Here is a 27,579-nt window from a genome sequence, read left to right on the forward strand (position 1 = left end):
TCCCCGTGGCGGCCCGATCGATATATCTGGTATCCGTATGAGCGCCGCTTTAAAGGTTAAAAGGCATTTTACAATGCACAAGGAAATCCGTGGTGCTTTTACGCTCGAAAACCTTGCCGGTTGACGATTGTAAGTGACGCGGGTGCCGCGCCCTCCCCTCCGCGGCTCTCGATCCTCGGGAAATCTGGGAACGGAAGGACGGATGGAAGAAGAGGAGGAATGAAAATGGAGCAGGTAGGAGGGAAGGTAGGGGTAGTGGCGGTGGTAGTGGTGATGGTGGTGGTGGTGGGTCTACACCTCGACGCGAATCAGCGCAAAATCGATTCGTGTTTTCAGCGTTGTGCAACAAAAAAGCGGGGACACATCAAAGGATGCGAACCGATCGGACAGCTTTTCGGGCGAATATTCAACGTGGCCGGGTGCACACACGGAAATTTAGCCGCTTAATGTAAAAATGGGAAAACGACGAGAGAAAAGAAGGAGAGAGAGAGAGTGGAAGGAAGGGAAAGAAAATAAAATGGTGACTCGTTTGCTTTTCTCTCCCATTCTCCTTCTCTCTCGTTTCCCTCCTTCCTCTTCCGTTCGTTATCTTTTTCTTTTTAATTTTATTCCACCTTCCGTGTTCGATCCCCGTCTTTCGTTCTTCCTCCTCCTCCTCCTCGTCCATTCCATAAAAGTCTAGGCTCCCAACCGATCTGCCATCCACGCGGTTGGCCTCTCCTTCCCACCTCTCGCCTCTCTTTTTTTTTCCCTCCTCCCCTCCCGATATTTCCTCGTCTACTAATAGGAAGGCCCGTCAATTGCGCTTTTCACAAAGCTCTTTCCCGCTGCTTTGCCGAGCGCCAGCTTTTCTACGGCGAAAGAGCACAGATGCATCTCGGCGCATGCACGGCGTACGCCTACCGACACACGGAAAAACTGGTTGTATACGTGCACCGCCGCACACAGCCAGATCGTGTCTCGCGTGTACACGGGATTCTGCGTCGACGTATGATACACGCACGTATTCGCACACGATCCACACGGAGTTCTCGCGCGTGTATATATATATACGCGCGGTCTAACAGCTTGCGACGCAAACACCGACTTTACGCTTTCACTGTCTTTGTACCTTTCTCCGAATAGTGTCTTTCAGCCAAGTAACATCGTAATTTCATTAGCTTCCTGTCGCTCTTCACCCTGACACGCCGTGTCTCTTTCTGTACCAGCCTATCCCTACCCTCCATTCCTCCGTGTCGTTGTTCATATTCATGCACGTATACTTTCACGCGTGAATTATATCACGACCACTTAAACTTACGTCTGATTCACGATTTAACGCTCATTTTAGATATTTGGAAATTTGACTCTTAGTTTTCATTGCAGAGGATAAATTTCTTTTTTTTTTTGTTATGAAGGATTCTCGAAAATGATGAGATCTCTTCCATTCCTCCTGTCGTTGTTCATATTCGCCCTATATTTTCACGCGTGAATTATATCGCCATTTAAATTTACGTTTCATTCGTTTATTTTATTTAGAAATTCGACTCTTATTTTTCATTACAGAGTATAAATTTCTCTCTCCCTTTTTTCTTTCATAGACAATTCTCCTAATCGAGTCTCGATCTCTTTTATATCCTTTTTAAATTTTCAATCTTTCATATATATATATAAGAAACGAAGAAGAAATGTCATCGTTTCGAAAAATCTGTAAATCAAAAAGGATTTCAATCGACATCGACTAACGATTCTTTTCGACCGGAGACCGGCACTCGACCATCTCCGACGAGCATCCGTAATACGACCGCGCCTCACCACGCCTTCGACAACTTGGACACCTATACGCCGATCGATAGATCGGTAGTGGCGCATCGATGTGCTTATTAACCATATTCGGATAGACGATTAATAGTCGCTGGAATATTCAGCGGGGCCGACGGATTATAATTTTGTTGCACACGGCCGGCATAATACCGTGCAAGCCGATTAAACACCAGCTGTATTTAACGATCGGTCCTTTACAGAGCAGGGCGCAGCAATTTCGTCGGGGGGGAGGGGGCATTAATGCGATGTAAATGAACTTGATAACAATTACGCGACGCGTATCGCCATTTCGGCTAATCGAACGAGTCGAGGAGGGAGTGTGCGTCCCGTTTCTCAGAATGTTCAACCCTTCGAAGAGAGAGGGTATATAGCCTCTAGGTCGGAAAAGAGAGGGAGGGAGAGAGAGAAAGAGAGAGAGAAGAGGAGGGAATGGATGCAAACGTCTGGGTTTCGTGACAGGCGAGCCGTTCTTTACGACTTGGTTCGTTGTCAACGAAACCTGCACGATCTGCAACCAAATCGACGGTGCGTCAACCATGTGGATCAACCAATGTTTTTCCATCTGTTGTATAAATATGGCTTGGCCCACGAGAGGTGGGACGCTGGGAAATCTCGCCACGTATCCACCGGACGTGGACGTGGAGCACGGACAGAGGTGGTGGTGGTGGTGGTGGTGGTGGTCGAGGTACGAAAGAGGAACGAGCGATGAAAAATCGTGCAAAAAATAACGGTAACGTGGTTTCGCCACGCTCCACGCTGTCAGACGGGAAAAAGGAAAAATCTCGAAGCGGGAGGGGGTGGGGAAAATGACGCGAGTGTGGAGCGTGGTCGTCTCGCGATGATTAATACGCGTCTCTACACTCGATGAAGAAGAAAAAGAAAAAAGAAAGAAAAGAAAAAAAGAGTCACAGAGTATAACGATGGTTAATATTAATGAAGGGAAAAGAGTAAGTAAGATGATATTGATAATAATATCTGGAATCGAAGAAGGAATCGAATTTAGAGGGATACGTGGTTGGCTCGTATTAGTCCGGGATTTATTTTCACGTTGGTTCGCGTTCGTTTAGCCCAAGTTTAAGGGGGAAGAAGTAAAACAGAGAGATCTCTGGAGGAGTTAGCGTGACTGGTGAGCAGGAGCGCGAGGGAGGTGGGCTCGAAAGATTCTAATCGTTAACGATCATACCGCTCTCCCATTACACACCGCTCGCGGAATGGAAGGCGTAGGCGAGGCTAGACATCGGAGGAAAGGAAGAACGGAAGACACTCGAGGTCTACTTAGGGGTTTACTTAACTCGAGATTAACTTGGAGTTAATTCACTTAGAAGGAGTTGGCCCCGACACCGCTTCGGGCTGCTATTAGGTATTACACTTGTATCAGTATTACCAGTTTACCAGGGTCACGTTGTCGGAGCATGTGGCAATCTCTTTCTCGCTCTCGAGTCGAGAACCACTTAAACTTCGATCTTACCTTCGTGCACCGTATCTCCTCCTCCTCCTTCTCCTCACTTTTAACCGCTTCTCCGCAACGTGCCAATCTCCAACAAAAATCCTTAGAAATTATTTCCTTCGAGGAAGAAGGACCGATTCCTCCTTTCCCTCAAAACGTGATTCGTTCGTAAAACGAATCGCGTCGTTTCCACCTCGAGTTAATATCCGTTTAACGACATTATCCCCGGACAATTCCCTACACCATAGTTATTTGCACACACGCAGCGAAATCACTGGCACCGCGCGACGATATATATATATATATATATACGAGGCGTTACGTACAGATTCGATCGGAGGCACGAGGTCGAACGGGGTCGAAGCAATCGGAAATGTGTCGCGTATTGGCCATTAACGCGGCAGATCGAACGAGCACTCTTCTCTCGTGGCGAGTCGGCCGGTCATTTGGCCGGTCGAAGGTCGAAACGAGGGGCTTAAAACGGTGCATGTTGGCGCTCCTCGCTCGGCTCCAACATATTGGAAATCGCACGGCATAATAACGAGCTCGATCCCGCGATGATTCTCTGCCGCCAGCTGCGAATGGCACCACGCGTGTCGTGGTAACGTGCACACGGCCGCGCGATCCCCAGGTGACACGTGTGCGTCATGTCCCGTGCACTCCAGGTGAATTCCGCGCCAATTCCGAGCGTCCGCCGCTCGATACGATCCGTGCCGCTCTCTTTCCCCCCTATGAATCCGCTCCCCTCGTGTGAATAGGGAGATAGAGAATCGGTGATGATGGTGGTGGTGGTGGTGGTGGTGGTCGAAGAGGCGCGAGAATTCGTATCGCGCGCGTGAGAATCATTTTAAACGTCACATCACGCGTGTCTGTCAGCCGAGCTGCGAGCGGTTTGCGCGAGGTTTGCTCCACGTTGCGGTGCATTTTCTCCTCCCTTACCACCGTTTCTGCGTCACGGGCCGCGTTATTTACAGGAAAACGCCAAAAAATATTATCGAAATTCTCCTTCGAATACGAGCTTTTTTAAACCTCTCTATAGAGTCGTTTTTTTTTTGACGACTCCCTCCCAATTTTTCGCATATATATTTTTATCTTCCTTTTTTTCTCATTTTTTCCCCCCATTTTTTTTTTTCCATTTTCATTCCGACTCTGACAATTCGTGCGTTATCAAAAGTTTGTAGCGCGAGCGTCGACCGGTTGCTCGCGTGAAATCGAGCCCGCTCGTTTCAATGGGGGGGAAAATCATTTCGATGGCGACGCGCTTGTCAAATAGAGGCGTGCGAACGACACTTGGAAAGCGTTGAAAAATTGTTCGTACGCGCGAACGACCTTGTAAATAACTGACCTCGTAATGAAAAAAAAAAAAAAAGAAAAACAAAAAAAAGCGGAGCAAACGATTAATTCAATCAATCGGGATTGTAGTATTCGCAACGAAGAACCACGCGGCACGCGTTTCGATTATTGGACGTCCATGTGTAACGCCGCTTCCTGTCCTATCGAAGCCTCCGTCTCCTTGGCACAATACCTGGACTCGCCATTGCGACCCTATTACTTCTTCGAACCATTTCTGTTCTTCGATATCTTCCATCTTCTCTTTTCCTTCTTCTTCTTCTTCTTTTTTTTTAACGTCCTCGTAACGCTCGCTCCCATGACGTTGCTCGGTCCGGTTCTTCAACCGTCGTATCGTATTTCAACGTTATCAGAGGGTCATCCCATCTTTCGAATTGCATTCAATCTTCGATTTTCGTACCTGCAATTCGACTCGAAGTTCTACAAATAACTTCCGATTCATTCACGAATCTCGACTACTACTGGACCGAATAAATCACAAGAATAATTCGACGAGAAAAATTCGTTTCCCTCGTTCTCGTTTCCGTACGTTCGATTTCGACCACCCGTACGTTTAATTAATCGGTCACGAAATCGCATTTATAGAGTACCCTCTCCTGCTCGAACAACCCCCTCCACCTTCCCGCCAGTTGATAGATTTCTAATTCCATAAACGTATAATTCGGTGGCGAAATTCCGTAAAGCGCGGTGGGCGCAGTGGCGCGAAACAGGAAACGGGGCGGCACCGGGACGGGAGGCAGGGAACAAAAGTTGATATCGAATCGTAAATACAGGACAGGGATCCTCCCCCCCCCTGCCCCCCGGATGCCGCTCAAATTCCATTTTCATCGCCTTCAACCGCCCGGGGCTACGTGTTCCGGACTTGTCGCAAGTACACAGAGTCGGTGATCGAACTGTCCGAGCGGATCACCGCGCCGTTCCGATACCTACGTACCTGCCTCTCCTCTCTCTCTTTCTCCCTTCTTTCCCGTCTCGTTTTCTCGTGCACACACGCACGCACGTGCACATTGCCAACAGGAGGCAATGACAGCTCTCTCTCTCTCGTGACAGCCACGTGACGTTTGCGGGGTATTCCGCCACCCGTCTAATTATCATTCGCCACGCACAATACGGGATCGCCGTGCACCGTCTATTCCCCTTCGTGAATTTGCATAAGAACGCGGATCAGGAGAGGGGGAGGGATGGATAGAAAGATTCCAAGGAGAAAGGGAGTATATAAGGGAGGATCCTTTTCTTCCATAATTTTTGGAGAGGAATCTCCGTATCCTATAGTACAAAAATAAAACTGGAATTACGTCATTACGCAATCAATTATCCAATGTGTGACCCAACCGCTCCCGTTGTTAATTACGATATTGCGTAACGATAAATTTCTCCTTCATCCGCGAGTGGAACAGGACATATCCGATTTCGAACAATAGTTGTCATCGCCGATTTCGAAGACGGGGTTATAGCAGGTATCGATCCATAGCACGCGTCCGCGAGACAAAATCCACAAGATATCCTTGGTAAATCGAATCCCATCCCATCCCGAGCAACGTTCCTCCTCGTTCGGTGGATGGAAACCGAATAAACCGCGATCATTCGCGCGTACTACACATTATTTTTACTCGTCCGCAACTAGAGCGGCGAAACACGCAGGCGTTATCTCGAACGAGGCGGCTTTTGTCTAACTTTAATTGAAAATATTGGAATAAATCTTCCAATAGACATTGTCGGGCGAAACTGGCGGTCGCTTCACAGCCACCGCGCGCGCCACCAAGAGATAGGGGTGAGACCTGAGCGCCAGGAGGGTGAGACGGGGACGGGGACAAAGCGGGGAGGGGCGAGTAACTGGATGGCCGAGGACGCGAGCGGGGGACGCGTGAACGTTAACGAGCGGGCCAGAAGAGGTAAATAGCCATTTGCGGTCGAGCTTATAGCGAAAGGTTGGCCGTTCAAAAATGGCCACCGCCGACTCGGTCGCAGCCAACCGACCGTTTTGCGCGCCAGTTCGAATCAATCCCGCGCCTATTTCCCTTCCTCCCTGGGGGGCGACGCGTATTTATTTCGCACGAAACACCCGCGCGTGTCAGCGTTTCCATCGCCATACCAAATCGAGTTCATCCGACTCGACGGTGCTCCCTTTCTCTCTCTCTCTCTCTATCCTTGCCATTTATTATCGTCGTATTTTTCGAGTTTCGCTTGCAACGCAAGTTCTTCAGAAGGAAAAGATTAACCGTCGAAAATTAACCGTTCGAAAGAATATTGTATTCTCGGGAATGTTTGGTAAAATACGCGAGAGGTCTACGAGAGAGGAGTTAATCGGGAGAAAATGGGGAAGAGAGAGATTCGCGATTAAGTCAGAGGCGTAGATTGGAAAGGTTTGGAAAGGTTCGGCGAAAAATGGGGCCGGGCAGGGTGGCCAGGATTGAATCGTTTCCAGGCCTTCGGCGGGATTCGTTCCAAGCCCCGGTAATCACGATAACGAATCGACGGTAATGGCGGTAGGCAGCCGATCGTTGTCGTCGACAACGCTGCCGACAACGCCGCCGCCGCCGCCGCCGCTTTGGAATTCGAAGCGGTGTGGCAGGGCAGCGTAGGTAGGCACGAGCAGCGACGACGACGGTTATCGGAGTCGATCATTCAATTTTGCGCTGCAAATTGTCCGCGCCGGAAACTCATATCCGGGCACTTCCGGTTCTCCCTGGTTCCGCCCCCGGGAAGAGGAATCTGGCGAAAGGGCGGCCTCGTTGAATGGCCCGGTTCAAGAGCGAGCCGAGGGACCTGAACAGCTCCGCCAGGGCGAAAGAGAGAGAGAGGGAGGGAGAGAGGAGGGGGAGGCAGGATGGGGCGGATGATGGGGGAGAGGGATGAGAGGAAGAGAAAGAGGTGGAGATGCGGTGGAAAAGGAAAGGGGTGGGAAAGAGAGAAAGGGGCCAGGGGACAGGCAGGAGAGAATCGAGAGGTCGCAGGTTGGATAGGCAGCAACAAGCACGATTTCGATTGATTGCTCCTAGGTCCTGGTAGGACCGTTCCCGTCATTATCGACCTCGTAGAGAATCGAGCTTCACCTGAGCTTCCATCCTCCCGATGCTCCATTCCATCCCCGTCGTTATAATCCTTTGTCGCGTCCTAGTGCCTGTTTACACGGGTTAGGATTAATCGTGTCACGATCAACCGAATTTTCCCTCGTTCCTTTTTTTATCGAGAATCAATTTACAGAAATTTAAAAGATGAATGAATACGTCGGAACAATATTGCTATTTCGTTAGAACTAACGAATGCGTAAAATTAGGAATGTAATTCAATTTTTTTAAAAAATTGTCTTATTTCGTCAGGTTAGTTCTCGAGTCTCGATCCAACTTTCGATCGAATTTTTGCACTTTTCTTACTGATAGTAAGAACAGGTATCTCCTATCAACGATCTTCTCCGATAAAAATTACCCGCGAAAACTTGCTCGAACGAATACATCCGACGCCGAACTTCAACCAAACCTGCACCTCTTTCCGACTCGAGCAAAGACGAGGCTTCGAGGCTCGCGTTTTCCAGACTCGCGGTAAAATGTGACGACGAGCCGGGACCAGAACATCGCGTCTAATCCACCCATTACTATTCATCGCCATACCGCTGTCAAACCGACGGATCTAGCCGAATTATTCTCGTCAATCTGAACTCTATTGGGAGTTCGGATTCGCGCTCGTGTTCGCGACCTCTTCTTGATCCTTTCCTCCCCCTCTCTCTTTTTTTTATGCCCAATGAAAACCGGAAAAGCGTTTTTACACGCGCTTCGTTTATCCAAAATCTACGTTAACTCTAGAGAGAGAGAGAGAAAAAAGAAAATCTTCTTCGTTCCGTCCGTCATTCCTTACGATCCAATCAAGACTGATATTGGAAGAAAAATGTTTGTTACGTCGGCCCGTTATTAACCCGAGCGCAAGGACAAAACGTGGAGCCGATGCAAATCGGGATTTGTCGTGTCGATAGCATCGTCGAACACATCGGTGATTAGGGTTCAGGTACTAACTATTATCGGCTGCGCCTACAATTAGTGTCTTTTAGCGGGCACGGTCTAAATTTTCCAACTGTTTCGGCAAACAACGAATCGAGGCGTTCCGCGTGGACGATGATACCGGGCTTCATTAATAGTTTATACTCCACTTAACCGGCTCGTTTGTACCGGATTACGCCCGAGAAAATCGCCCTATAAACTCCCACCCTCCGCCCGGAACCACGGGAACCAGAAGTCTCGTAAAATTATGCGGAATTTCGAGGCCGGGAGGGGTCCCACTTATGAGAACGTATAGCCGAGCTGGACGTACCGCCTCTATTACGGATTACGTGTTTTCCGATTAACGCAAATTCCATCTGATACACTCGTTCTCGTGCGCTCTCGATCGTCCGCCGATAATCGTTTCTTGCCGAGAGGGAGAGAGAGAGAGAGGGGTCCACCTCGATGACAATTTATCATAGGTTCCCCGTGATTTCTTGCTCCGATTATTCCTGAAACTGAAATTGAATTCTCATATAATCAAGCGATATGCAAATGCAAATATCGCGTATATTCGAAATATCGAATATTGAAAGAAACGATGGAACAAACATTTTTAGAATATCGATCTATACGACGATTAATCACCCGATGCCTCGACGACGAGACGGATGTTTTCCTCCGGTTATAGTATATCATCGATCCACGTTTCTCGCGGTTTCTCGCTAATTTCGTAAACGACATCGTTGATATTGTCTGTCGCGGATTCACCGGCGAGGCGAGGCGAGGCGAGGCGACTAGACCGCGAACCGCGAGCAGATCCGTGCCTCCTCGCGGCGAGGCGTGTTTGACGAGTGTCGGGGGTTAGTTGGATCGGTGATGAACGGTGGTTCGATCGGTGGCGCGTACGTTTCTCCCTTGTAACGATTTATCCCGCCGCCTCTCGCGTTTCCCACCAAATTTCCACCCAAATTTCGTTCTATCCCCTGATTCGATTTCTATTAGAGTCGGGCTCTAATTTTCCAACGGTTAATTTGTCAACTTGTGAAAGGTAATAACGCGTGCTGTTGTATTATGCACTGCGTGCTTCCGAAATTGTTCGCGGAAAAACGGTGGCTGCGTTCAGCTTCGCGAAATTTTCGAAAATTCCAGTTTCTCGAATTCGTCGAAACGCGAGTTGCACGTACTCTCGAAGTGTCTTTCGCTCAGAAATTTCGCGACGAGTGGAGGGAAATGGGCGAAAGCGGTCACCTTTCCAAGAGTGGCTTTTCTGCGATTCGCACGGGAGACTAGTTAGCACGGGAGTCTGACCACGGGTGCGTCTCATCCGATGGCGGGTGACACGGTTCACCGGGATTCGTTTAACGCGATTCAAACGAAAGTTGGTTAAAGTTGGTCCGGTTGGTGGGACGCGACAACGGCAGCGTCGGCGTTGCGATCGTCAAGTCGGAAATCGCCTTCGATAAAGTGCAACTTTTACCTCTGTCTCTCGCCTCCTCCTCCCCCTCCTCGTCGTCGTCGACGAGTTTCGCTTCGTTTCTAAACGAGAAACGAAAACAACTGAGGAAAGTTTCCCCTCTGGAGTTCCTTCGAGGAGAGATTAGTTCGAAGGAATCGGTCGTCGAATCGATTCAAGAAGAAAAGAGGAGCGGAGAAGAATTTAATAATTCGGGGGAAATTGGGAGAATTTGTCGTGGGTATGTTCCCGGTGACGTGTCACGTGACCGAGGCGAGCAATCGCTTTTGTACGGGCCGTTTAAACGCGACGAGGGGGCGAGGAGGGACGAGGAAAAAGAAAGTTGGCCGGCCTGCTAAAAATTCAAAACGCGGGCGAATTTTCCCCGGGAATAAATTTCCAAGTTTCTCAAGCGGCGAGAACAGCCGAGCAAATACGGCGTCGCGAGCTTATCCACCGCCTGGAAGAAGCTAGAAAGTTTGACGCATTGCCGGTGAATAAACCGAAACGATTGTTACGCAACGTTTGCGTAAAGGGAAAAGGGGTGGAGAAGAAGTTTTTAACCGTACGTCGTGTGTTACGTGACTTTTACATATATATATGTATATATATACATATATATGTAATGGCATTTTCGGGATATAATAAAAAGAAAGGAGCAACGCTCGATCGCGTCTCTCTCTATTTTTAATCTCCTCCCTTTTCTCGTTTTATATTCACCATTATTTCTTTCAGCCGCTAGTGCTATCCATCGATCCCAACGAGGACAACGACGATAGACTATGAATAATAGTCAATCCAATATAACGACAACGACGTGAGTAACTGATAACAATGTATATCCCCGCGCGTTATATACAGCGTGTCGTGATCGAAAGTATATTTTCAAATAACGATATCTGGTGGGGAAAAAAGTTGCGAGTTGAAAAATCGCGACGCGCCCCCATCGATAACCCTATCGTCAGAGGCTGATGGGAAAGAGTGCCTGTTGTCGCCTCGAGGAAGGATGTCGCATTCACGGAGACAAAGCATGTCCTTCACCGCCGTTATGAACCATCGAAGAGGTCTTCTCGGGTAATTCGACCCCTTTTTTTCTTCTTTCTTTCCCCCCACCCACCCTAATTTTCCCAAAATAGTTGTATATTGGACGTGATTTTCGCGGATGGAAAACGCGCCCGCGACCGATTTAATCGTTCCGGTTAATGCATTAATAACGGGTAAAATATTACAGTTGGCAACGACGGTGAAACGCGGGGAGGAGGGCAAAAAAGCGTGATAATTTTACGATCATTGAATCCTGTTTTCGAGCGAAATATTTTCGACGTGACGGTCCACCGATTCGTTTGAATTTATTCCGTTCCGGTGTATCGACGCGAAATCGAGCGCGGCCCGACACGGTTAAATACCTTGCCGATCCTTGCCGAACGCCCACCCGAATCGCCGTTACGTTTTAATCACCGCGCGAAACGCAAACCCTCTGTACGAATCCCGTATGAAACCGAAACAACCGTGTCAAACACGAAACATTTCTCCCCTATTCATCCTATTCTCGCCCCGACAGCGCGTTGATTTCAGGTATAGGCAGCAACATGTCGCTACCCTCGTGCATCCCTCAAGACCAAGAGTTTTTACCCGGGCAAACGGGAGCCGGGTGCAAAACGCAATTGTTGTTGAACAATCGGAATCAATCGGGGGAGAAGAACGAGCACGAGGCGCAAAAGCAACGGCCCAATTTTCTCCCACTGGCACCTGTTGGCGCGGGCACCTGCGTGAGCGTCAACACTCTCGACCCGATCAAAGGTGAGCGTTCGCAGTCGCGACACGAAAAAAGAACCGATTCCTCGAGCGGAGATTTTGTCCGTTGCAGCGAAGCAACGGATGATGGAAGAAAGATCCAAGTCAAGGAGGAATTGCCACGCGGAGATGGTGTCCGTCATGAGCACCCTTTACGCGAAATTGTTGATCGTGATCGGGCTGGCCGTGCCCATAACGGCCAGCGTCACGGAGAGAGTTCCAGCTTCGTTGAATCAGGTGAATCAGGATAATTCTCACGAGCGAAAAAAAAAAATAAAAAAGGGATAGATTCTCTATGTAGAGAATACGATGACGATGATGATGGAACGTCTGTTTGTTAGGGTTTCTATTTGTACCTGTACGTGGTCAGCGTGGCATTCGTGATCTCGATGTACGTTATCGTATTAAGAGACAAAGCTGTTTGGAACGTGAAGCGGGGGAGCGGAGGGGGGAAGGAGCAGGCGTTGAAATACGACGAGAAGGGGGATCGCGTAAATCCTAGTCAGGTAAAGTTTGCTCTTCGAAAATATTTAATCGCTTCGAAAATTAACTTGGAATCACGTTTCACGACGTCGTTACCCCCCTTGCGACCACCAATGTTTGTCTTTGACAAAGTGTCACGAAGGAAGGCGGCGATCAGGGATCGCGATCCCTTTTCAGGTGTCCCGACCTACGCGCGATTGTCGACTGTCACGAGGCCAATTACTCCGTCTCTCACTCGCGTTAACCCTTGGCCCCATTGAATAATTTGTATTGCATTGTAAAAAAGCGAGAGAGAGAGAGCGAAAAAAAAGAAAAGAGAGCGAAAAAAAAAAGGAGAAAAACAAATGTTTCGCAGCGTGAAAATCCTCGGGCTTCGCCATTTTCTAATTAGCGGATCGCATTCAACCGGCCGTGCACACGTACAATGAAATCTTTGTTTCCCACCAGACGCAACAGTACGGCAGCTTTTGTCTGAGACTCGGCGCTGTGGGATTTGGCGCTGGCTCGTTGGTATTTACGGGATTGCAAATTGGGGCGGAAATAGCTTCCGGCCCGTTCAGGGCGATTACACCGGGTGCCAGGCTGCTGCTGGTCACGGCCCAGATGCATTTTATATTTCTCAACAGTAAAAGTCTCAGCTTGGCCAAGCACACCGCACTTGCCAAGTTGGGTCTGATGCACATGATCGCGACGAATCTCTGCGAGTGGTTACAGGTAAGCGGAACGACCATGATGAAATGGAGGGGAAAAAGAAAAAAAAGGAAAAAAATAGAAATAAAAATAAACAAAACGAGGAAACATTTTTCATCGCGGAAATCGCGGAGATTGTTTGAACAACTTGATACATTTTATCCGTCGAAACGTTGCGCGTTTGCTCGAAAAGCGAATCAAAAACGAATTACCGGTATTTGAGTCATCCGAGTCAATTTGTCGCGTCATCATCGTCATCGTCATCGTCATCATTACTATCGAATATCGACACGTAGGAAAACAATGTAACGATAAAAGAACGTGGACAACATCGAATATCACTTTGATCCAACATTTCGATCGCCTTTATCCGGAAACGAGCGATCGGTATCGATTAACACCGCGTAACACCGCTTCCAAACGCGCTGTTCATTCCCATATTCGTAGAAACGTTTGCGCGTGTTCTCTCTTTCTCCTCTCCGTTCTCATCCAACGGTCAAAATCGTTTGGCCGAAACGAGCGAGGACGAGAAACGATAACGTTCCGTTTCATACGTTTCGTTTCCCCGTTTGTTCTCCACGCACAGGTCGCGTGATACGCGTGCGTGGCCGTGAATTTTTCACACGCATTCCTCAGGCATTCCGTTTGTTTGACAAGGCGTTGGTCGAGGAAACTCAACACGAGATCGATCAGCTAGGCGACACGCGCGACGACGATGACGGGATACTGAAATCGCTTCTGAGGGACGCGAGCCCGTTCCTTTTCCCGTGCACAATTGAATTCAGTTTAATTTGCGCGGTGATACTGTTCGAGATGTGGAAGAGGGCGGACGAGAGGATCGATGCAAAGAGCGAGACCCCGGCCAGATCTTCGTATCATCTTAGCATAGATTGCAGCAGCTCTCACAGGTCAGCCTGAAGGAAATTTAATTAAATCGATAGGATTCCCCTTTCCCCGTCAATTTGTTAATGCGATATCGTTGAGATTTTTAACACTGTTAACCCGCCTCTACGCCTTCTTCTCTTCTCTTCCCTTTTTTCTTCCAGAGGTCTCTTCGGCGGGATATTGATCGTTGCAGCGACTATATTGAGCTTGATCATGTTCTTCGTCCTCAAGGAGACGAAAATGGAGATTGCGATCGTTCAGGTCACCGCGCTCGACGCCACTATACTCACGTTAAGTAAATTTCGATCTCGCAATTTTCTCTCTCTCTACTCCTTTTCTTTTACTCCGACCGATTGAAATAGAAAGGAGGGATCGATGATCGATAGGTATGATCGCTTCGATCGCGGGCACGTTGAAGTTGCAAGCGTTGCAGCAGAAGATTATCAAACCATCGGACTTGGACACCACGCTGTTGGCAGCGGCTCAAGCCGGGGTCTATCTGCATTGTCTGTTCGGGGTTGTTGGTGATATATTGACAATGGGACCGACCTGGGCGTTATCGCTGATCACAGATTTGTTGGCCTTAATGCAGAGCACCAGCCAGACGTTGCTCATCAAAGTAAGAGATTGATTTTCTTTCGTTTGAATCGGTGTTTGAGCCGGACTGAGAGCAACTATTCAAAAATTCGTAGATCGCATGGGGAAGACGTTGTTCGAGAAACGACAAGCCCGGCAAGGAATTGATCACGTTCCTAATAGTCGTCAACATCGCCTTGTGGACGGTGAACACTCTGGAGAAATCTCGCGCTGGGGTACGCCCGGATCACCTGCGATTCTTCGGGGTATGGGCATGGACGATTATCACTCACGTGTCCATGCCATTGGCTATATTCTATCGGTTCCACTCAGCCATATGTCTGTTCGAGATATGGAAGACGTGCTACAAATGCAGATCGAACAGCGTCGTCCACACCCCTTACTGAATCAAACCTGCTTCGTTCTCGAAATTCTCGTTCTTGATTCTAGTTCGTTGAATTGTTATTCGATAAAAATTTACGTTACTTTCAATAAAAAGCGAAAAAAGGCCACGAGAAAAGAGAGAAAAACGCTTTCGCGTTCTCTTTAATTACCATTTAACCGAGAGGAGGAGGGGGAGGGGGAGGAGGAGGGGAGAAAAGGAGCGATTCTCCTTGGAGAATAACAACATTACGAGTACTCGGAAAAGGTAGACTTGTCCGCAACGTTTACGGTAGTACGTTGCACGGTAACTTCTAAGCTGGCTCCAAAGACAAAGGGTAAAAGGGGCGCAGTTTCAAAGCTGGCGCTCCGGCGTGGTGGGCCGCCGACGACGTGGACGTGGACGAGGACGGGGACGAGGACGCGACGTGGCATGGCCGACGCAAATCGATAGAGAGGGGTGCGTACTACTTTTATCGGTGTACCACACGGAAAAGATAGACGGTTAACGACGACGGTGGACGGTCGACAGTTTGATACGGTTTACGGTAAACACATTTCGGTAGCAATCACATCAGCGGGGAAAGCAAGCCTCGGCCGGCGCTGCAGCGAGAAGTAGGTGATGCTTGGGTGGTTGGAGAAAGCGAGCGAGTGGTCGGTGAAGAGCTCTTAGCCAACCCTTTGTTGCTCCTGCCACCGCTATTGCGTCCCTCTTCCTTCCTTCGTCGCTCCCTCCCCTCCTACTCCCCCAACTCCTACTCCTAAACGGAGTAGCAGGAGGCCGCACTCTTGACCAAAGGCCTCTGATTTACTTAGCCTATCGAGTGCTCTCGGACTCGTCTCGACCAAGAATACCACGTACGCGTGTTCACCGTGTACACCGTGTGTTCCGAAATTTCCAACTTAATGCTCCACTTACTGTCCGTCCATCTTCCGCGCCGAGATCTCCTGATTGCCCGCCCGCCCTTGTGTAAATAACTTTCGGTCAGAGGAGGAGGAAATTGAAACTCCTTCACCATTTTTCGTTTCCCTCGTTTCCAGTTTTTCTCCAACGAACGCGCGTAAAGTGTCGCGAATCGATAATCGTTCCGAGGAATTTTGCCGAAAAAAGAAGAAAGAAAAAAGAATAACGCGCATGAATCTTCTCGGGAAAGGAGAAAGAAGGGGAGGGTGTTAGGCTGGCAACCGTCGCAATCCTCTAACGTAGGTTCGCCGATAGGTTTTGTTTTTTCTCCGGATTTAAAGCGGGGGATTTAGCTCTACGTGTCTACCAGCAACCGGTATCGAACGCAATCTGCAACGCGCAACTGCACGGCGGGAGGAGAAGAAATCTTAGATTCCGGCCCCCCTACGGGGCCGGATATCGATGACCGTGTACAACGTGCTCCAACGAAATTGCCGGGAACTCGAATTTATTCGAAACGAATGGCGCGCGCGACTATGAATGAAATTCGTACGTCAATCTAGCGCCATCAGTCGCAATCCATTTATCTAATTTAATTTACCGTGGAATTTAAAGTCGCCCCATAAGCGGGGATCGTAATTGTCGTATAACGAGTCATCTATTAACGATAATAGTTATTATCGGGTTGAATCGGCCACGCAACGAGAATATCGATTATTATTATTAACGACGAGATTATTTATAGCGGGTACACCTTGAAAGCGAAATAATCAAGGACCGCGTTGCGAATTTGCATTCAACTATTCCGCAACCGACGCGAAAACAACATTTCGCGCGAGTTCAAGCATTTTCGCGATAATTCGGAATACGGCGGAACGCCCCTTCGATCGGTCATGGAAAAATCTCGCAATTTATCGGGTTTACCGATCCCATCCCGTCGATTCCAACGTTGGCAGGAAGGAAGCGGGGAGAACGGAAAAGGAAAAAGAGGAAAAGGCGACGCGACAGCGACAGGACGAGGAAACCTTGATATATCCGCCAAACACAAGGAGAGAGAACGCCTTGGCGGATTTATCGGAGCCGCAGATAATGGATGGTCTTCGCAGCAGGGAAACTTTTTTAAATAATACAACGTGCAACTGGCGGAAGCGCTTCGATCCTACGGCGATTTGAAATACCGCTTATATATATATATATATATATATATATATAGGAGAAACTCTATCCCTCCTTCCTCTTTTTCCTCGCAAATACCGCGGGGGAAATAATGGTTCGCCAAAAAGTGCAATAGCCAATTTCTTGTCGGGCGTCGTCGCTGCGAGGGTGAAAACGTATCGATACGTGAAATCATCGAGCGTTCGAAATAAAATTATCTCGGCGAGAGCGGAGCGTAAAGGAGCCCGTGCGAAGGGTCAGCGGCGGTTCTCTTTCTCGACCCAATTACACGGGGCTTTAATGAATTTTCGATATACTCGCCGCTCCACGTAAAGCGCGGTGATAAAAAGAACCGGTAAAAACAAGTAAATTATTCGGTGGCTGTCGATGTGGCCGAAATAAAAGCCGGAAGGACGAGAACTTTGAAGGCGAAAGAAATGACAATGGTATTAGCGGGGCAACTACCGCCATCGGCTTAAATACCATCGGCGGTGATAGTGTAGTCGATTGGACGATCCTCGGGAATGTATTTAATTCGATTGGACTCTGCCGCCATCTGGACGAGACAAGAGAGAAGAAGGGAGGGAAACTCGAAGCTGGGGTGAGGGAACCTCTGTTTCCGCCGGAAATGAGACCTTCGCGACTCGTACTCCCATCCTCCGCTACCCCTTTTGCCTCCTCCTCAACGCCCTCTCGAGCCTCCTCAACCCGGCCATGGTCGTTCCCCTAACCGAAACATCTATCGCCCTCTATCTCGAGGGCGAGAATGCAAATTGTATTTATATTCCATCTCTCGTGGCCAGATAAATATTTCAACCAACCAACCATGCTTACCTGTGTTTCCCGCGAAACTTGTTTTCCGCAAATCATTGAAATCCACTTCCCGAGTTATCCGCGTTTCCCACTTTTTACAACCTTCACCGACCCCGCTCTTTTCCTTCTTCCTCGTTTCCTCGCTTCTCTTCCTCTTTCGAATATTTAAATATCTATCAATGTATGCGTGTTACAAAATTCTCTCTCTTGTCGATTGTGCGATTGAAAATAACCATAACGATTTGACAGCGATATTATCATCGTCGATCGCTCGATCGTTTATTGCGATTTGATTCGATTTGCGATTGAAATGCACACTCGTGTTCCGAGGAATTAAAATATATCCTATCGTTTCTATTCTTCTCACCGTGTTTCCTGCTATGACAAAGACTGCACAATGGATGAAAGCGAACATCTTAATAAAAAAAAAAAAGAAAAAAAAAGAAAAGAAAATAAAATAGCAAAAAAAGTAGACGAAACGAGGAAAAATCAGAGTCGAAAAGGCTTACTAATGCTCTCTCGCAGCTCCGTTGAATGTCGCTTGGTCTCCGAGGATGTAATTTTCGCTGTATGCCCGGATTAGAAGCCAGCTCGTCGGGGGCTCCACGTTACGCCGATTGATAAGTATTGCCCATACCTCTTGAATACACTAGAACTGGAAAAGGGATTCGAGATGATCTCAAAGCGATCGATTGGCCTCGACATGACGTCACGGGTCACGGCGATAGGCTGCTGTTACGTCTCGTTAAGAATCCAGGTACTATAATAGCACGGATTAATGATAAGAACATAAGGGCAGAGCAACCGTGCAGTTTGTTGGAACGTAAAAGCTATTATTACGATACCTGTCGTTGCTACTTCAGCGAGATTGATTTTACTTAACGTCTCGAGAGAAAAAGCTTCATCGATACCTTCTCGGATACCTAAATCTTAAAAAACCAATGAGTTTATAGTATATAAATGTGCAATATATATAATTTTATATATAAATTTTTCTATATTTAATGTATATAAGTTTTGTGCAGGAGATATTTTATTCAAAAATATTAAAAAAATTTCTCAACCTTATATTATGTGTCTCGATGAAATCGATATCCATTTAAAGTATAAAAATTGCTGATCGAAAGAGTGGATTATACGAGCTTGCTATTCTTGAGAAAAGGGAGGACAAAACTTTTGCTAGATGGTATTTCTTAAAATCAGGTAAGCGGATCATTGGAAAATTCGGTAAAAAAAAAAAATTTCAAGGAAAAATTTGCCGATGTAAAATACTCCTTTTCTATCCTTTTTTAATTCCAAATAATTTTAGGTAATTTTTCTGTAAAATTATCGATAATTTTTAATAATATGATACAAAAAAATATTCAATGATTCATATGAAATATTATTATTTCATGATATTTCTTTATTTAAGTCCTTAAGACTAAGAATTACATTGTTATATAATGCATAACCGACAAGATAAGAAACTTTCAATAGTTTATAGTTTTTCTGCTGATCCAACTCAATATATATACCATTATAAACTTGATAGTACTGGTGCAATAATGTCTTAATCACATTGTGTTTCAAGCGAATTTTTACTTTATTTTCCTCATCTGAAGTGCTGCAAAGACGCTCATAGATATGCCACCGATTTTTTTTAATGATAATGTCACAACAAATTATTTACTTGTCTTTTATTCACACATATACTTAAACTTGCATCGGCTTTGGCATTCTGGAGGGTTCGGATATCTGTGGTAGTTGAACACACTCAGCTAATGACCGTATCTAAAACAAACATAAAAATAATAATTAAATTATAATTAAATTTAAATATATGAGAAAAAAAAATACACATATTACACATATGAAAATCTTTTGTGCTTCTTCTACAAACACACAAATAATTTTCAAAAGCTTTAAGAAGCCAATAGTGTATTGCTGTATGTTGTAAATTATACTTACTTTTGGAACTCCCACTCTCGATTATCAAGTGGACAAACTTGTCGAGTCTTCAACCAACGTGAGATGCAATGGAAATGGAATGCATGCTATGCGAAAAAAAATGTCAAAAAATTAAAATAAAAAGTTAAAATATCTTACTTGACCAATTGACACTAAATATGTATTAACTTAAATATGTATTTAATAAAAAGCTACGATGACAAAAATCATACATTGCATACACCCCAAGCTACGGTACATTCTTCACTAGTGGCTGATGCTTGATTTGCTTGGCATTCAATACATAAATCCATTATATGATTACGACAGATTGCGCAATTATCTACTACAATATCTGTAAAATAACAAATTAAATAATTATTAATAAATCTTGTGATAAAAAATGTATTAAAACAATCATGTTATAATTTACGATATATTATTTATATAATTAAATTCACGATTACATACCCCATGCCCATAGAGCCACAGCATTCCACTGCAATATAAAATTAACTATTTTTAACTAAATATTATGTATAAATCATACGAACGTAATAATAAAAATGACAATGCAAAAATGAGGTTAGAATGTGAAGATCAACTTCTTAAAATTGAAAGAATTTATACGTGTTTTATAAAATATTTCTTCTAATTCTTTACCTCACCTTTTTTACTTCAAAACGTTTTTTTTCTCCTTTACTACTACTCGAAGTTGGTAAATCACTTTCTTCATCGTCAATTTCCATTGCCGACGCCATATTTAAATTTTGATATCTGAAGCCAACTGACACCTTGTGTAAGACATTCGAACTATGTAAGAAGAAAGATTAAACGACAAGAAAAACGTAAATTTTTTTGATTAATAAATATTTTGTGCGCGTTATAAATCTTTATATCGTATATTTTTTAGTGTCTCGATTTTGTGTTGAAAAAATGTTGAAGAATCAGAACATGTATCATAAGAAAAATATATAGTAGTGTTATTGTATCGATACTAGGTTAATGTTTTGTGAAAAAAAAAATTGACACGGTATCGGTTATACTGAAAAAAATATGACAGTTAGTACCTTAATCATATAAAAACTGGATAAAAGCATTTTAATTTTGCATCAGTGTAATTTCTAATCGTATTTTCATAATCCATACTATTGTATAAAATATATTACACGATGAGGCGAAAGGCAGGCGTTGGTGCTATCCAAAAACAAAAGCTGGAGCAAGAAAAATATAAAGATAAGGGAACTGAGATTCAAGAAAATCAATTTGAGCAAATGACAAAACAGATGGAAACTTTTCGTGTGAATCTAGAGGAATTCGCAACAAAGTATAAAAATGAAATTAAAAAAAATGCACGTTTTCGGCGGCAATTTACCGAAATGTGTGCATCAATAGGTGTAGATCCTTTAGCTTCAGGTAAAGGATTTTGGTCAGTTCTTGGCATAGGAGACTTTTATTACGAACTTGCTGTTCAAATTGTTGAAGTTTGTATGGCTACAAATTATAAAAATGGTGGATTAATATCATTAGATGAACTTAGAGCAAGATTAATTCAAGCTAGAGGTCGTAGAAAAGAACATCAAGAAATTACAAATGAAGACTTACTAGCTGCAGCTAAAAAATTAAAAATTTTTGGAAATGGATTTTCTATTGTTCCAATTGGAAGAGGTAAACACTTAGTACAATCTGTACCTGGTGAACTCAGTATGGACCATACTGCCGTACTACAACAAGCTAGTTTATCTGGAAATGCATATGTTTCAAGATCCATGTTATGTAAAGAATTAAAATGGGAATCAGATAGGACACAAAAAGCTTTGGACCATATGGTAAAAGAAGGATTGGCATGGTTAGATGAACAAGGTGAAAATGAAATATTATATTGGTTTCCTAGTTTATTTACAGCTTGCATTGTATCCAAAGAGTAAGCAAAATATTGACTTTATAATGATTATTATGAGATAGACAATGTTTTAAAAGAATAAGATATTTGCAATATAAAATGTATTTTTAATGTGAATAAATTTACATTATTCTTGTAACATATACACAGTTAAACATCCATTATAAATTTCTTGTAAGTAAAGAAAAATATTGTCACCTAATTTCATTTGGCTCATTAATTCTGAAAAAAGATATAGATTATAGATAATTTAAAATATCTTATTATATCTTATTACATCAATATAGTAAATATACACACCTTTGTATATCTTGAATTGCATGTTGTGCCAATTGTTGTTTGCAATTTAATAATTCTTTATGTAATTCATTGTTTTCTTTTTGTAAAGTATTCATCTTTCCCCTTAATTCCTTAGATTTTCCTTGAAATTTAACTGTCAAAGATTTTGCTTCATCTCTCCATCTAAAATATAAATATATAAATTAATAAAAATATATTTCCAATAATTATTTTTTCTTTATGTAAAAAATTTATATACTTTTTACTTAGTTTTTGATGAATTTGTACATGATTGATTAATTCCTTTGTTTTTCTGTCAAACTTTTCCTGCAGTTTATTCATATGATCCGATAATACAGATTGACAACAATGACATTTATTTTCTACTCTGTAATAAAAGTGTTACATGTAATATCATTTAATTTGATATATTTATATTTACTTACGTTATATCAAAACTAGGCTTAGCTTTAATATTATATGGATTTATTTCACTAGTAATATTATTTTTCGGATTATTTTCTGCTATACAAGTTGCTTTATGAAGATTAATTTCCAATTCCCGAATTTTATTTTCAAGAGAATATTTTTCATTATCTCTTTTTTGTATTTCATATTCAAAATCATGTTTCAATGATTTTAATTGCATTACAAGATTTTCCTTATCATCTAATGTTTTAGCTAACTGATTTTCTAAATCAGAATATTGTTTCATTTTATCCTTATTTTCGCCATCAATTTTTTTTATCTGGTCTTGTGTATTAATAGTTTGTTGTTGCTCTAGCTTTTGTAATTTATCATTTGAACTGCCTAATTTATCTTCAAGAATAATAATTTTTTCTTTTAATTGTTTAATTTCTATATCATATTTGTTTTTAACTATTGTTTCATCATATATTTGTAATTGAAATTCCATACGTTTTGCTTTTTGTTCATATTCCAATATTTTCACACTAGAATCTCTACGTATTTTATTCAATTCTTCTTCAATAAATTTTAATTCTCTTTGAGCTTTTTCTGTTTCAATAGTTTTTGTCTTTACTTCTGATTTAAGTTCATTAATCTCTGTTAGATATTTTTTTGTATTTTGTTCAATTTCATCTCTAGTAATTTTATTCAACTCTTGTATTTTTCCATCATATTCATTAGCTATTATATTCAGTCTATGTTCTAATCTGGTTTTCTCTTCCAATACAAGAGTTTCACGATGCAATATCATATCCTTTTCTCTAACTGCAGATTCTATTAATTCAATAGCTTCTGCCATCTTTTTTTTTGTTTCCTTATCTCTTTCCATCACATTATCAGCATATATTTTAACTTCATTTAATTTTTTTTCCAATTCCAATTTTGTTTGTATTATTTTATTGGTTTCTGTTTTAGCATAAGCTAAGTCTTGTTTTAATGTTTCTATTGTCAGTTGGTTATTCCTATCTTTTAAAAAATAAAAATAATATCTCTATTTGTTATAATATATTATATATATTAAATGTTACTGACCTCTATCTTGAGTATTCATTTGAAGATTCTTATATTTCTCCAAAAGTTCATCTTTTTCTTTAGTCAAATTATTAATTTTTTCTTTATTTGTTTCGTACAGTGTTTGATATTTTATAAAATTATCTTTGGCCAGGCCTAGTTTTTCCTCCAACATTTTAATAGCTTCCGAATAACTTTCTTTAATAGCATTAGCTTGTTCTTGATAAAACTTTGTTCCTTTTCCATCTATATGAAGTCCTTTTAATTGGTCCTCTAAGGCACTTATGGTATTTAAGGAAATATGCCAAAGTTGCATAGCTGAATCTTTTTCCGATTCTAATAACACGATACGCTCTTGTAAATTTTCTATTTCTTTTTTATGTGCATCTTGATTATCGCATTCTTCCAAATGAATACGATTTAAGGATTCTTTTATATCATCAACTTTTTGACTCTCATTTCGTAGAATTTCTAATTCGGCTCGTATATTATGTTGTTCTGTCTAAAAATGAATATATAATAAATATACGTAATATTTACAATATGTAATTAATTTTATACCTTGCATAAGTGCAAGTCTTGTTTAAGATTTTCCACAAGCACATGTTGTTCTTCGAGTAATAAATATTGCTCTGAGCTATTGATAAAAAAAAGTTTATCAAATATATTTAACGTAAATAAAGAGTGTAAATATATAAAGCTAACCTTAAAGCTAACCTTTGTTTCTGAGCATCATGTTCTGTCATCATCGTGCATTTTATCTTTATAACGATGTATCTTTTGTAATATTATGTCGTGCTAAGGAACATGATGGAAAATATAGTATCTGTTTAATTTATATTTGCAATGTTTTGTGAGATATTTCAAGTAACATTATTCAGACACGACGCGTAAACATCAACATTACTTTTTACCGATAGTGCATAAATGCATGTATTTAACAGGAAGATCGATAATACTACATAAAACTTTAATATCTTACTGTGTATTTAAAGCATTGTAATAAAATGATATATTGAAAGAATTTAAACGTTTAACCATTTAAACGTTTTCCGTTGTAAAGTATAAAACATCATATAAACAGATGATATAATACCGACTGACGATGATTCACATAGCAACAAATTTATCATTTACCAACAAATAAATGCTTCAAACAATCAATACTTATATATAAAAAAAAAGTACATGTAACTACTGGGAAAGAATTAAAAAAAACAAAAATAGAAAAATATATTCATATTGGAAAAATAATTTATTCGTATCATCGCAAAAAAAGCTTTGTTTTTAACGTGCGTCTTTATTAAATTGTTCATAAAAGGCTGCGGTTGCTTTATTTTTGTAAAGCACACAATTGAGATATTCCTGATGAGATTTTTGTTGCTCCGCTAATTCCAAATTCTCCTTTGCTATTTTCTTTTTAATTTCCCTGAAATATCAATAGAAAAGATTTATCCAATTCTCACATTTCACTACGCATGAAAAAAAAAACAAAAGTTTTTACGCTTTCTTCCGATCAATTTCACGTTGATACGAATCCGCGATCTCGGCTTGGGTAGTCATCAATCGATCCCACTCTTCGTCCCTTCGTTTCTCCTCTATTTTCATTTCCTGGAAAAAGAAGTTTTCCTTGAGCGAGCCAAATTTTTTTGTATCCCTGACCGTGCTCTCGCATGACCGTGGCAACGATTGGCACCGTTTCAATGATCTGCGGTGCATCGTTAAAACCGTGTAGAACAACCGTTCCATCATTCGTCATTTACCTTCATTTCTTTCAGTTGGCGTGCTTGAGCCTCCCTGAAAACCTTAAGCTCGTCCGCGGTCATGCCCTTGTAACGCGAGGCCAACGGTTTGTGCGGTCCATGAGTGCTCTCCGCCTGCTCTTTGGCTTCCGTAAGGAAGTCCCCAGTCACGTGATTGTAGATATCCGCCTTCTTGTCCTCCTCCTCTCGAAGGGCTTCGCAGCGGCGACGGTATTCCTGTTCCTCTGCCTGTCGTTGGAAGGGGAAAAGCGGAGCCGGTCATTCGACCAAAACGTACGTCCAACGGAGCGTGACAGCTCGAAAAGAAGAAAAAAAGTCAAGGACGGGAACGCGTGGTAAGAGATGGGGAAGCGACTGGATGATCGTTCTCCGTATTATTATCGAGACTCGTGAGTCGATGACGTCACCAAGTTTGCTCATCGACCGTATAGCAGCCTCGCCATCGCTGTAAACGGTGCTCACCTTCGGCGAAGGTTTACTGTAACTGTGTGTGGATCGTGTTCAGGGCTCGTGTTAAGCGACCGAGTTAACAATGATTCGCTCATCGACACGGTGACACAAGGGGAATATCATCAGCGACCAGAACAGAACACTCGTATCAAGAATAACGAGATTTTGTTACCGTTGAACTTTGACATTTCACGGTTCAACGTCATTGGCTCGTTCGTGACAAGAGGCTTACGAGAGGGAGATTTTAAATCAATTAATACGATGGAGAGTCGTCAAGCCTTAATTATCTGAATTTTCACTTTTTCGTCTCGTACACGAGCATCGTACACCAACACGCAAACAACTAGGAGAGTATCGGGGATCAGAAGGTTTGTACTCGATCTCTACTCGTGTGAAAAGATTCGATTTTCCTTCGATGTATGGAAAATAGAATTGTCAGATAATAAGATTCTTATCTTTTTCTTGCAGTTTCCGAAACACGCAGTTGCCGGATATTATCAAAGGACTAAATAGAAGAAAGCTCTACCATGGCTTGATTAAATCGTGCGGTGGCTTCGTTCAACTTTCGACGGCAATCTTGCTCCATCTGAGCTATCTTCATGGCATGCTTGTCTCTGGAGAGGATGGCCGCTTCCTGGGCTTTCTCGAATTCCTTCCGTTCGCTCTCGGCGGATATGTGTTCCTGCATTTGTTTTTCGATCCACCACCTCATCTCTTCCTTCTTCGCCCTCGACTTTTCCTTAAAATCTTCCTCTTCGCTTTTCAATCTGCACGGTTTTTGGAAAATTAAATATTTTAAACGAAATTATCGATGAACGAAATGGAATCAATCGTGACAATAATTACAGCTCGCCGAAGGATAGATCGCGATCGCCTTTTTTCGACAGATCGCATTCCTGGCGTTGTTGATATTGCTGTCTGTAATGCTCGATCTCTTTGTGGATCTTTCGCCTTTCCTGAAATATCAATCACAGATAAAACAATGTAATTTCAAGAAAGAAGAAAAGAACAACCAAGCGGACGGACGAACGTAAGAATCTTTAATTTAATAACGTTGTAATTTAATAAAAGACGATTAATCAATCGTGGCTGCTTTTCCGCCAATAATTAACAATTTACCTCTTCTTGTTGTTTCTCCAATAGCAAACCGATCTTACAACTTTGAAGCAAAATCTCGTCGAGTTCGGATTCTCGGGCTTCCTCCAGTTCACGTTGCTGCTTCTTTTCCTCGACCTGTTTGTCCAAGAATTCCTTGTCTATCTGCGGATATTAACGTTGCAAAAATCGTTATCGGACGTATTTCTCGACAATGAATCACAATACATATCGTTGTTTCGCGTGCGGATTCTTTTTTTATCATTTCACACGAATCCGCACGAGAATCGATCGTACAACGCGATAACTAACAAATCCATCGTGTCACGACTTAAAACACTTTGCCCCCACGAGACTTACCCCGATTTTCCTGAATCGTGCATTGAAAATCCGCTCCTTTCTCTCCGCCTCGATCTGCCTCCTTCGTTGAACGGCCGCGGCCAGTTTCAGCTCCTCTTTGGTCGCGGTTTGAAACTTCAGCATCGTGCCAAAATTTGATCTACGCGAGGACGAACGTAACCAGAGCCCGAGTGTGCGAGCTTAGCCACGAAAGCCGCAAGAATCACGTGGAATTCGTTGCCATGGAGCGTTTGGACGATAAACGCGTTACCGCCTCGTCGCAAAATTTAACACGATCCTTCCCATCGAAAAAGGGGACTCGAGAATTCCCGATTTATCGATCGAGGAAGAAATTTTTTTTTTTTTTCTTTCCTTATCCACTTATCTAAGTCGATTGATCAATAAGATTAATAGCGCGATGCTATATTAATCGTGTTCGAAGATGATGAAAGTGTTTAATTGACATACATTCGTTCGAATTGTTAAGGATATTTGCATGAAAGAGTCACGTGAAGAACAGCTGTTGAAAGCGTAAACATGTGTCTTGCTATCTGTTGATTCGGCGAAAGTCATCACGGATGATTCGTGACTTTGCGTATTATCATGGTTCGATGTGGAACGCGTGTATCGATCG

At 43.1% G+C, this 27,579-nt stretch overlaps 5 protein-coding genes and 1 non-coding gene across 12 annotated transcripts in view; 3 read left to right on the forward strand and 3 right to left on the reverse strand.

Annotated features, from left to right (window-relative positions):
• Window positions 1-19,394, forward strand: part of LOC410870 (proton channel OtopLc) — a 38,410-nt gene extending 19,016 nt beyond the window's left edge. Inside the window, exons 2-11 of one of the 3 annotated variants that reach the window (XM_026439005.1) lie at window positions 10,763-10,844; window positions 10,943-11,101; window positions 11,589-11,827; window positions 11,895-12,058; window positions 12,163-12,327; window positions 12,752-13,018; window positions 13,652-13,902; window positions 14,041-14,174; window positions 14,266-14,498; window positions 14,572-19,394. In XM_026439005.1, coding sequence (XP_026294790.1) covers window positions 10,810-10,844; window positions 10,943-11,101; window positions 11,589-11,827; window positions 11,895-12,058; window positions 12,163-12,327; window positions 12,752-13,018; window positions 13,652-13,902; window positions 14,041-14,174; window positions 14,266-14,498; window positions 14,572-14,862 — 1,938 coding nt within the window. In that variant the 5' untranslated portion in view covers window positions 10,763-10,809 and the 3' untranslated portion in view covers window positions 14,863-19,394. Of the gene's footprint in view, window positions 1-10,762; window positions 10,845-10,942; window positions 11,102-11,588; window positions 11,828-11,894; window positions 12,059-12,162; window positions 12,328-12,751; window positions 13,019-13,651; window positions 13,903-14,040; window positions 14,175-14,265; window positions 14,499-14,571 lie in introns of those variants that run through there. The other 2 variants (XM_026439007.1, XM_026439006.1) reach the window with 2 other exon arrangements.
• On the forward strand, window positions 2,229-2,322 carry Mir981 (microRNA 981). The gene has a single exon (NR_034315.1). It is a non-coding gene; the product is annotated as a microRNA 981 (primary transcript).
• Window positions 19,091-20,623, reverse strand: LOC408691 (RING-box protein 1A). 2 transcript variants are annotated; one of them, XM_016910739.1, is made up of 5 exons: window positions 20,306-20,623; window positions 20,109-20,136; window positions 19,871-19,992; window positions 19,659-19,744; window positions 19,091-19,481 (listed from the first exon to the last, which is right to left on the reverse strand). In XM_016910739.1, the coding sequence occupies exons 1-5, from the start codon at window positions 20,396-20,398 to the stop codon at window positions 19,469-19,471; spliced, it is 342 nt and encodes a 113-aa protein (XP_016766228.1). In that variant the 5' UTR covers window positions 20,399-20,623; the 3' UTR covers window positions 19,091-19,468. The 2 variants fall into 2 exon arrangements, with proteins under 2 accessions (XP_016766228.1, XP_016766229.1); XM_016910740.2 differs by lacking the exon at window positions 19,659-19,744 and having other exon boundaries at window positions 19,093-19,481.
• LOC410869 (vacuolar-sorting protein SNF8) lies at window positions 20,612-26,457 on the forward strand. Of its 2 annotated transcripts, none has more exons than XM_006568219.3 (3): window positions 20,612-21,714; window positions 25,077-25,879; window positions 25,980-26,457. In XM_006568219.3, the coding sequence occupies exon 1, from the start codon at window positions 20,810-20,812 to the stop codon at window positions 21,563-21,565; it is 756 nt and encodes a 251-aa protein (XP_006568282.1). In that variant the 5' UTR covers window positions 20,612-20,809; the 3' UTR covers window positions 21,566-21,714; window positions 25,077-25,879; window positions 25,980-26,457. The 2 variants fall into 2 exon arrangements, with proteins under 2 accessions (XP_006568282.1, XP_026294797.1); XM_026439012.1 differs by having other exon boundaries at window positions 20,612-21,500.
• On the reverse strand, window positions 21,627-24,512 carry LOC100578833 (putative leucine-rich repeat-containing protein DDB_G0290503). Of its 3 annotated transcripts, none has more exons than XM_026439009.1 (7): window positions 24,016-24,512; window positions 23,860-23,935; window positions 23,320-23,800; window positions 22,266-23,253; window positions 22,079-22,207; window positions 21,841-22,002; window positions 21,627-21,762 (listed from the first exon to the last, which is right to left on the reverse strand). In XM_026439009.1, exons 1-7 carry the CDS (start codon window positions 24,045-24,047, stop codon window positions 21,735-21,737), a joined length of 1,896 nt encoding a protein of 631 aa, XP_026294794.1. In that variant the 5' UTR covers window positions 24,048-24,512; the 3' UTR covers window positions 21,627-21,734. The 3 variants fall into 3 exon arrangements, with proteins under 3 accessions (XP_026294794.1, XP_026294793.1, XP_026294796.1); XM_026439008.1 differs by having other exon boundaries at window positions 24,004-24,183; XM_026439011.1 differs by lacking the exons at window positions 21,627-21,762; window positions 21,841-22,002; window positions 22,079-22,207 and having other exon boundaries at window positions 22,218-23,253; window positions 24,004-24,184.
• On the reverse strand, window positions 24,539-27,139 carry LOC724507 (RIB43A-like with coiled-coils protein 1). Its single transcript, XM_001120381.5, has 7 exons — window positions 26,967-27,139; window positions 26,631-26,771; window positions 26,358-26,467; window positions 26,038-26,278; window positions 25,062-25,289; window positions 24,803-24,909; window positions 24,539-24,727 (listed from the first exon to the last, which is right to left on the reverse strand). Exons 1-7 carry the CDS (start codon window positions 27,087-27,089, stop codon window positions 24,586-24,588), a joined length of 1,092 nt encoding a protein of 363 aa, XP_001120381.1. The 5' UTR covers window positions 27,090-27,139; the 3' UTR covers window positions 24,539-24,585.
• Between the last annotated feature and the right edge of the window lie 440 nt (window positions 27,140-27,579).

The sequence above is a fragment of the Apis mellifera genome, linkage group LG2 (assembly GCF_003254395.2).
Source record: "Apis mellifera strain DH4 linkage group LG2, Amel_HAv3.1, whole genome shotgun sequence".
Taxonomy (NCBI): Eukaryota; Metazoa; Arthropoda; class Insecta; order Hymenoptera; family Apidae; genus Apis; species Apis mellifera.